Source organism: Trifolium pratense, linkage group LG4 (genome assembly GCF_020283565.1).
Source record: "Trifolium pratense cultivar HEN17-A07 linkage group LG4, ARS_RC_1.1, whole genome shotgun sequence".
Taxonomy (NCBI): domain Eukaryota; kingdom Viridiplantae; phylum Streptophyta; class Magnoliopsida; order Fabales; family Fabaceae; genus Trifolium; species Trifolium pratense.
In genome coordinates this window covers 46,951,140-46,961,396 of record NC_060062.1, presented here as the reverse complement: position 1 = coordinate 46,961,396, position 10,257 = coordinate 46,951,140, and the positions used below count along the sequence as shown (strand labels likewise).

Sequence of the window (10,257 nt, the reverse complement as noted above, 5' to 3'; positions counted from 1 at the left end):
GACCAATTTTTGGGTTTAGAGTCGATTTTATTAAAATAAATAAAATTAAATGAAGGAAATTCAATTGCATTACCCAAACAAAGAATTTTACAATTGATGGAATTTCAACACTTTATCAACAAGCAAAATAGTCTTTGTGTTTCCCTTTGCAAGATCTACCAATTTTGTGCAAGCAAAATAGTCTTTGTGTTTCCCTTTGCAAGATCTACCAATTTTGTCGATGCCACCAGTAGGTTATTCCATTAAAGAGAATTAATTGGAAGGAGATTTATTACTAGACCTCCCATAGAAAAATTCACAACAACTCTAAAGAGAATTTTACTAGTGTCGCTAGATGAATGGAAATCCATAGCAGTTTAATATTGTTGAATTAATGTCATGTTTGTTCCTGGAATATGGAATTGAAACAGAGAATGTCAGAGTTGGAAGAAAAAATAATTGATTGTTGGTAATTTGATCACCTCTCGGGCATTAGTTGGGGATATAATAACCGATGTGAGTTTGGACTTTCAGCATCAATATCTGGTGTCTATTTTAATTATAATGAAAGTAAGTTGTTGCGAAAGTAATTCACTTGGGGTTGGTCTAGTGGTGTTGGCTTCGGTCCTTGAAATATGCTCCTATCAAGGTCTCAGGTTCGATTCCCCCTGGTACCACTTTCGGTAGGCTAAGTCCATTCAGAGCAACTCTGGCTTTAAATGGAGCCCCCACAAGTAGGCGGTGTGATTGGTCCCCTTGGATTAGTCAGTCTTACGGCCGAATACCAAGTTTTCAAAAAAAAAATTGTTGCGAAAGTCTTTAATAAAGATCCTATATATTGTATGCCTCTTATGAGAGGAAGAAGAGAGAGGCGAATTTTGTGGACCCCATTAAAGATTATTGGGATTTATTAAATGTGAGTCCCATTATTTTATGCACTCCACTAATATTTATTTGTATCGATCCCTCTCTAAAAGGAAAATAAATGGAGGCCTAGCAAATGGAGGTCATCACGGTTGGTAGCAGTAAATTTTTAGCATTTTCAAAATAGTTAATGAAAATGTCACTTGATGTTAAAATAGTCTCTAAAAGAGTCATTGCACGAATTCATTTTAAAAACATTATAAATAAAATAAAATGGTCCTTGTTGCGTGACATCAATGAGACATCCATGTTGATCGGTAGTTAAGGTGCAACCTATTTTGATAATTAAACACAGAATACTCTTCAATTTAAAGAACATTTTTATTATACCTCATCCTTCTCAAAATAAATGATCTATTTTTTACTTAGTCTACTATTTATATGCTCTAATTTTACTATATTTTTCTACTAATATGTATATGCAAATATTAACATATGAGATGTTGTTTGATTTGTCTCGATGAATATTTTCAAAATATATAATTTTTATAATTTTTAATAATAGAAAATTTAATATATTAATGATTAAAATTTTGCATTGACAAACGTGAAAGTGGTGAATTAAGTCATTTACTTTGGGATAAAGGGAGTATTTTGTTTTTTTATAACTAATTAGAGACTCACATTGATTTCAACTAATTAGAGAGAGAGTGTTGTTACAATTTTCAATCACATTTTTATTAAAATCTAAAATAAACAAACTTTTTGAAAAATGAAACCGATAATATTTATTAAAAAAAAGAAGGAAATTTGAACATAAGCTACGCACCACATATAGACTATTCCTTCATTTGTTTCCATTACATACATGTCATCATTTGTTGATCTAATTTGCAAAATTTTAATCGATATTGTTGAATGATATTGAATTTTAAATTAAAAAACTTTATTTTGCATCATATGCATGTCACCTAGCTATTTGGTTCAAAACATGATACAAGCCTACAAAAATTAAAGTCAAATAAATCTTCAAAAAACGGTGTCATCAGTAGAACTATAATATTATTGGAGGAGTTTAAAATACATATTTCACTCCACCTAACTGTAAGAACTTTCTAGTCAAAAAATGGAAGGATATTAGTCTATGACACACCTTCTCTACTCTCTATAAATTGAACATGATTTTGGAGCTTTAATCATTCATTTGAGAGAGATTATTAAGTAAGATATATAAATTAAACAAGAGAGATGAATATTTATATTACTAAGGAAGAGATAGAGGGAAAAACACCCATTCCTTACAAAGATATTGGTCACAAGTCTCTACTTCGGAGTGATGCACTTTATAATGTATGTATCCACTTTTCACAATTAATTAATTTTTTTATTTTTTTTTATAAAACTCATTGTAAATTATATATTTTAAATTAGATAATTATACTCTTATTGCACTGAAAAAACACTTCTTAAATACTAAGTCTCTTAAAAACATGTGTTGTGCAGTATATAGTTGAAACTAGTGTGTTTCCAAGAGAGCATCCATGTTTGAAGGAGCTCCGTGACATAACAGATAAACATCCATTGTAAGATTATACTACCTCCATTTTTTTTAATTATTGATCGTTAAATAATGTTTAATATTTCTTCATTGATGTTGTAAAATAGGAACCTTATGGCTACATCAGCTGATGAAGGACAATTATTAAGCATGTTGATTAAGCTAATCAATGCAAAGAACACATTAGAAATTGGTGTGTACACTGGTTACTCTCTGCTCTGCACTGCTCTTGCTCTTCCCTCTGATGGAAAGGTAAGACTACTTCTTATATAAGGATATTTTAAAAATGATAATAGTCAAAACTATATACATCAATAGATTAAATTAATGTGTAACTCATAGTTAATATTATTTTATCAGGTGTTGGCTTTGGACATTAGTCGTGAATACTATGAGTTGGGATTGCCTATGATTGAAAAAGCTGGAGTGGCTCACAAGATAGACTTTAGAGAAGGACTTGCTCTCCCTCTTCTTGACCAACTTCTTCAAGATGTGCGTTCGCATCATTTGCCACCAACTTGATTTGATTTTTTTTTTATCCAAGCACGACTTAAAACATAGAATAAAAATCATGATTAAAATTTGTCTATTTGACCAAGCTAGAAATGACTATAGAGTTTCAAGACCTTAGAATAAAAAATATTATGATATATATTAATTGAATTGTTGTTGGTTAATTTTGTAGGAAAATAATAAGGGGACATTTGATTTTGTTTTTGTGGATGCGGATAAGAATAACTACTTAAACTATCATAAGAAGGTGATTGAACTTGTGAAAGTTGGGGGATTAATCGGATACGATAATACTTTATGGACTGGATCAGTTGCGCTTCCAGATGATGCACCTATGTTGGAGTTCATTAGGAATTATCGTGGTTATGTGATTGAGGTCAACAAGTATCTTGCTCAAGATTCAAGGATCGAGATTTGCCAACTTGCAGTAGGTGATGGAATTACCTTGTGTCGTCGCATTGGTTAATACCTCTGTGATAATTTGTGTGCTCGAAGAATTTGAGTTTTTATTATAAGTATTTAAATCTTCAATAAGGTTATGGTCGCGTGACGTATATGTTTGAAATAAATTTTATTAGATAATATATATATGTTTAAGAGTGACCGACATATTTTAAGTCATACTTAAAATAGTTGTAAACTGATCATTAGTCACCGTTATCAATAATAATTTATCCTTTTCAATTTTTCATCTTTAAAATATAATATAGACGGGATCTTCTGTTACAACATTGAAACATGTGCAAAAATAAAAAACATGGAACTAAAATATCATGTTGTTAATTTTAAAAACATGAAAGCATGAGTACAACTTGTACTTGGGATGGTGTTTTAATGAAATGTTTGCTTTTACAATTTTTTTTAAAACGCAAAAATAATATAATCAATCTATATTTTGAAAAGACAATTTCAAATTAAATAAGTTTATATTCGAATGACTTCTTCTTGGACCTGGATTGAGTGCAGTCAGCACCCTTGACTGCATGTGCAGTCAGTGAATTTAAAACTGTTGGATTCTGATCGGATAGCTTGTATTTAAAGATCAGAATTATTATATTTAAATTGCATTTAAATCTGAACCATTTGATTTCAATCAGACGACTGTGATGCACTGACTGCATCACAGTGACTGCATTGTATCCAAGTCCCTTCTTCTCATGTCATTCATGTCACAATCATATTTAATATATACATTTACTTTACTAACATAAATTACAAAATTAGATTTTCAAGAGCATATTATACAAAGTTGTTGCTTTAGCAACCATCAATTACATCACCAACAATAAACAATCCCTACGGTTACAAAGTGGACATATGTTCTTATCTATTAGTCATTGCTTGATGCAATTCATGTGAAAAATATGTGCACAATCTAACTTTCCAATTTCTTCACCTGTTAGATATTCCTCCTAAACATAAATAAAAGTTGTTAATAAAACCAAAAACAAAATAATATTTATATATAAATGTTCAAATAAATCTTCTTTAATTAAGGTTAATATATCATATTTTTTGAATATTTTTTGTCTAACAAAGTAGTTGCAATTATATAAAGAAATAAACTATCATCAAAGTGTCAATTAATAAAACTAATAATTCTTGTTTGGTTATCTTTAAATGACCATTAAATCATAGTTGGTCTCACCTGACAAATGCAACACAATTCTTTATTTTTCGATGTTCCTTCGACCGTGGCTTCAAAGTTTCCACAACTTATACACTTTATTATTTCGTCCTCTGTAAGCCATTTTTTAGTTCGAATATGTCTCCTTTGCAACTGTCAATTAATATTTTTAGTACAAAATTCAACTCAAATTAAGTAATTTGTTCTAGGAATGATTCTTGTTTTTAAAGACAACATGGCAAAAGTTTAATTAAGATAACTTAAACTGCATGCATAAAATTTTAGTAGGGACCAAAAAATGTCATTTTTATTATAAGGACCAAAATCAAAACTTGATAATTTTACAGAGACCAAAAACATATTTAACCTAAAAGATTATCATTGTGGTGTGGAAAGTGTAGGGATTATTGTTATAATAAAAGAAAAAATAAAGAGAGAAATGTTTAACATGGTTTATTTTACTATATTAAATAAACTTGCTCATTTATATAGATTAAAATAAAAGTTATTTGAACATACATCTTAGTTCAATTAACAATATCGAAATTGTTAAGCTGAATTCTTTTATTCGAGTTTTAACACAAGACCATTCAGTTGTGTGAAAGTTTCAATAATATTTGTCATTTTGTGTTTAAAATTATAATATTATATTCAGATTTTATATTTTTCTCTTTTAGAATAAATATGATTTTTTTTTCAAAAGCTAATGAAAATAGTTTTTTATTTTCAGCAAAAAAATTAATTTTTATAAAATAACCTTAAAAATAACTAAAATGTAAAAAATATATTTTAAATAAATGAGCCCTACATATAATGTTGAACGTTTCATTTTGTTCATAATTTTTCACTTCAACGATATATAACAGACCATAATATCTAAGTTGATGGTCAATGTATCACTTAATCTCCATATACAAATTGATGAAAAATAATTATGAAAAAAATAATTATGAAAAGATATACTTGGAGTCTCAAAAATTGACCGATATGTATTCGTTCCATAATAGTTTCTATCTGTTATATAATGAAATAAATATATTAAAATATCTTCTATATAATAGTTAAAGTAATTCTACTTTTGGTTATGATTTGTGACAATGTTACAAACAAGTCATTGAACAAATTGGCTGCAAACTATTACATAAATTTAACAATTGATTAATCTAAATATATAATCATATTCATAGCTTCATCTATTAACAAGAGAGTAAAATTATATGTCTCTTTTCTACAAATACAACAATTTGCATGAAGAATTAAATTATTACATCTAACATATATATGTACTAATCATTTAATGTTATTCAACATTATATTCAACCCTTTTTTTTTTGTTAACAAGGTAAAATTTCTTTTGCATATCTATTGGTTTTAGACTTTCATTAGAACATAGATTACTGTTAAAAGAGTCTCAACGACCATAAATTTGAATAAAACTAAAATAACATATTGGTCATGTTAATGTTTTTCCCACAAAAGGTATATGTGTAAATAATCCAACAATATATTATTCTAAAAACATGATAATTTTAAACTCACATGAAATTATTAAGTAAGGTTGGTATTTGATCATATGAATACCTCAATCTGCATCATTGGTCTCATTAATTCAGAATCACGAGTTGATATAATATGGGAACGTTGTTGCTCATCATTTTCACCAACTTGAATTGCATTAGTTGTTGAACTAGAACTATATTGGTTCTCCGATATGGAACTTCTATCCAATGAAGCATAAGGTAAATTAACGATTCGAGTACTATGATTATATTCTTGTTGATTCATATTGATCTGAGGCACCCATTCATGAAGACCATTAAGTTGATTAACACCAAAATTAAAAGTGTTTTGTTCATGATAATTGAGAAGACTCCTAAGATAGAAGGCTCCCCTTATGGCTTGAGGGGCAAATATGACATTTCCTTGATTAATATTGTTTCTTTGAAAATTGTGTGCATTGTGATTTGTTGGTTGTTGTGAAGAAATTTCACCAATATTTTGAGTTATATCTGAAGGGCTAGAGAAAGGGAGGAAATTCATTTGTACATACAAAGGTTCCTCTCTAGGGTGGATGTTCTTTTCAATGATAAATGTACAAAAACATCTTGATTCACTGTAAATTCCAAAGATTTCCTATTTTTTATTCCGTTTAAGATTGTGGAAGAATTACTTCCGCTATGACTCTCTATTCCAGTTGTAGCAAAATTTTGTATATAGTTTGTTGAACCTGCATAAGAATAAAAAATATATTATTCCATATCGTTATAATATTGATAACTACTAACACTATTTGCACTTTTAACTATGACATATTACATCAATTAAAATGTTCATGTTGTTCTACGAATAAAAAGAAATGACATTTATATTAATTCATCTTTGGCTAAAGTAGTTATAAAATCAAATACATTTTTTTTATTATAAGTTATTAAGTTTAAATGATAAAGTTATGAGATACATCATTGTGAGTATAGAGAAAAGATGAAATAGAAGAAGAAAGTGAGACTAAAGTGGAGCGTAAAAGATATATGTGGGGTGTACTAATAGACTAAAGTTGTGCATTGGTTCTTTATAAGTCAAATTGTATTACCCCATTTTTTATTAATCAAATTGACTCGTTTTTTCAATTGGACAAAAGTAGCAACCTGTATTATGAGTCTATTGTTTTTAAAATAATATGAAAACAAGAAATTATTATGAATAACAGTGATACTACCATTTTATAATTATCTCAAGTAGGATGTGTATCATGTCCGTCAAGATAACGATTTATAAATTTAGATTTTAACCACTAAGTCGACATTTTTTGGGCAAAATTAATTACTTTCTAATTAGGTTATACTTAAATAATAGGGAAAAAAAGGTTTTCTTAAAAACAAAATATAAATTAATGGGGCCTAAAAGAAGTGGTCATGGGTTTGATATCATAGTAAGTAACAAAATAATCTAAAAACAACTAATCAATCACACAAATTGAGGAATTTTTTATTTTGTTAAGTGTAAATCAAACAAATTAGTTAATAAGCCACTAGGTTTGGTCTAGTGGTGAGGGATTTGGGTAATATATTATAGATTTTGGGTTGGATCCCCAACTCATTGTAAAAATAAAAATAAAAACAAATTAGTTGATTAGAAAATATCTTTTCAAAATATTTGACATTGATTCTACCTACCAAATCAACTTTCAGGGTGGAAATTTGATAAAAATAGGTGATTGAGAAAATATTTGAATCATGAAACAAGTCATCGATCCAAATAAAATAAAATCCCATATATTTAAAAATCAACAAAATAAATGTCATGAATAAAATGAACATCCGATATAACTGATGGAAAGATCAAGGAGAATATACCTATGAATGAGAGTGAAACATCGGATTTGAATTCTTTTCAACACTTTCTCTTATGCTATCATAATTTTGAGTATTCATCCAACACTTTCTCCCTCTTCTAAATCGTAAAACATCAACAAGCTAGAGTTTTTGTTTTTGTACAAATGGTATTGAGGTGGCTTATACTTCCTCTATTTCCCTATGTCAACTATTTTGCATTTTATAACCCTCAATCCATTAAACCAATATCAATCTTCATTTTTATCTTAAAAATAATATGTATGCAAATAATATAAAAAGAAAAATGTTTAATATTTTAAAGGAAACCCCTTTTTTTATTGTATAAAAAAATGTTAAATCTTTTCCTTTCTATATAAATTTCATCTAATATATATAATATTAAAAAGAGAGTGCATACCAGTACTTTAAAAATAAAAAAATCAAAAGCAATAATAATTATGTTCTCATTTAAGCATTTTGTCTTTTTTCTTAATTTTGACTTGAAGGTAACATTTTCTTTTGATAAAATTGAATTGAAGGTAACATATGTATTAAATGAAATATGTACTTTTCTGCGTATTCATTTGACTTATCAAAAAGTAAAAAGAGTTGCACCGACATTTTTATCGTTTATACTTTCTCCGATTCTTTTCACAATACATTGTTGACTTTTTAAGTTCATTGAATAATTAATGTATTTGGTCTGTATTATTGACCAGATACATCAGTTATTCAATGAAATTAAAAAGTGAATTATTTTTTATAAAAAGGACTAGAGGAAGTATTAAATTATAATTGCTTTAATTAAACCAAATTTGTTATAATTATTTATAAACGAAAATATTTTTTATTAATAATCATTTTAATACAATTTCAAAATCATTTTTAATATTAAATCAGTTGCTTTAATCCTTAAAAGCATTCTTTATTTAAATAATATTTTTTAGTCAAAAAATACAATTTATTTTTGTAGTTTTATCAATCACTTCCTAATTAATTAGGTGAAATTAAAACATTTTATAATTAAAAAATTATCAATTGTTATTATACTCATTTTATTTAAAAAAGTTGGAAAATGGAAAAATTATTTTTTGTTAAACAGGCTAAACTCACACACCTTAAATGTAGAAAAATGAATAATTTTATATTCAAATTCAGACTCATGTGTACGTCTTTGTTGCTACCACTAAATTGTACTTATAGGACAAAAATCATAAGTTATTGTTAATTAAAATACACTCTATCCAATGTTCTCTATATTAGCAATTTTTTTTTGCTTTATCACGACTGTATGAAAGGATTCTTTCACTTTATCTGAGAATATATTTTAAAATACTACATTTTTATTTATACATTTCTTAAATCAACTTTGTTTTAATAAATTTTTTTATATTATTTTTAATATTATTGGTCAAAATAATTAAAAATAAAGTAATTAATGAAGTTTTTTTATTCAAAAGGAGACTCGTCTATTTTTTTTAGTAGTGTTAGAAATACAAGGATTCTTTTTCCATTTATTATATTATTGTGAAAGGTTTCTTTCCCTTTATTTGAAAAAGCTCTTTAAAATACTATTAGTGTTTTTATTTCTACATTATATTATCACTACTAGAAAAATCACTTTTAGAGACCGATTTAGCGACCGAAATAAAATTAATAAAATTCCTGTAAAAAAAAGTTTATAAATCACGAGTCGGGTTCGAATTCAGAATCTCCCACTTATTCACCTGAAGGAGTATAGGGAACTTGCATAAGCATTTAATAGTATAGAGAATCTTGTACACATAGTTTATTGGTATGTGTCTGTATTGGTAAATGATCTATTGTATACTCCCTCCGTCTCGAATTATAAATGAAAAAATTCCTTTTTTTGTCCCAAATTATAAGGAAAAAATTATTTTCAAAAATGTTTTTTTTGTCTTAATCTCATAAAATTTAATGCAAATTGCATTTAATTTTTTTCTCTCTCATTTTCTCAATAAACAACAACCAATAAGAATTGCTTTTACATCTTCTCATACAACTTATTCTAAGGAAAACCCATAAAAACATATTTCAATTTATCATGTTTTACTTTTTCTTAATAAATGTGATTTTTATTTTTTCCCTTATAATTTAGGACAGCATTGTAGGTCAGAAACACAAACATATAATGCCTCTATATGGGGAAGCGGCGCATACATTTATAGGAAATCAACCCAAACATTTAATGAGATTTATAAGAAAAGTCAAAAGATTTTAAATTTTTATAAAATTTAACATAGATGATCTATACGATATGAACTTTCAATCCAATGGTGGATTTTGTAAAATTTGTATATTGAGCGGTGTAACATTACTCAAATGTTACACCGGAGGGAGATCAAATTACACCGGTGTAACTT

The 10,257-nt window shown here is 27.3% G+C and overlaps 2 protein-coding genes across 2 annotated transcripts; one reads left to right on the top strand and one right to left on the bottom strand.

Moving 5' to 3' along the window:
* The first annotated feature begins 2,034 nt into the window (after positions 1–2,034).
* Positions 2,035–3,476, top strand: LOC123920950 (caffeoyl-CoA O-methyltransferase 5-like). The gene is made up of 5 exons (XM_045973311.1): positions 2,035–2,193; positions 2,347–2,426; positions 2,509–2,653; positions 2,762–2,893; positions 3,087–3,476. The coding sequence occupies exons 1-5, from the start codon at positions 2,092–2,094 to the stop codon at positions 3,378–3,380; spliced, it is 753 nt and encodes a 250-aa protein (XP_045829267.1). The 5' UTR covers positions 2,035–2,091; the 3' UTR covers positions 3,381–3,476.
* A 772-nt stretch (positions 3,477–4,248) lies between these two features.
* Positions 4,249–6,592, bottom strand: LOC123922779. Its single transcript, XM_045975469.1, has 3 exons — positions 6,123–6,592; positions 4,563–4,694; positions 4,249–4,326 (listed from the first exon to the last, which is right to left on the bottom strand). Exons 1-3 carry the CDS (start codon positions 6,579–6,581, stop codon positions 4,249–4,251), a joined length of 669 nt encoding a protein of 222 aa, XP_045831425.1. The 5' UTR covers positions 6,582–6,592.
* Positions 6,593–10,257: the final 3,665 nt, after the last annotated feature.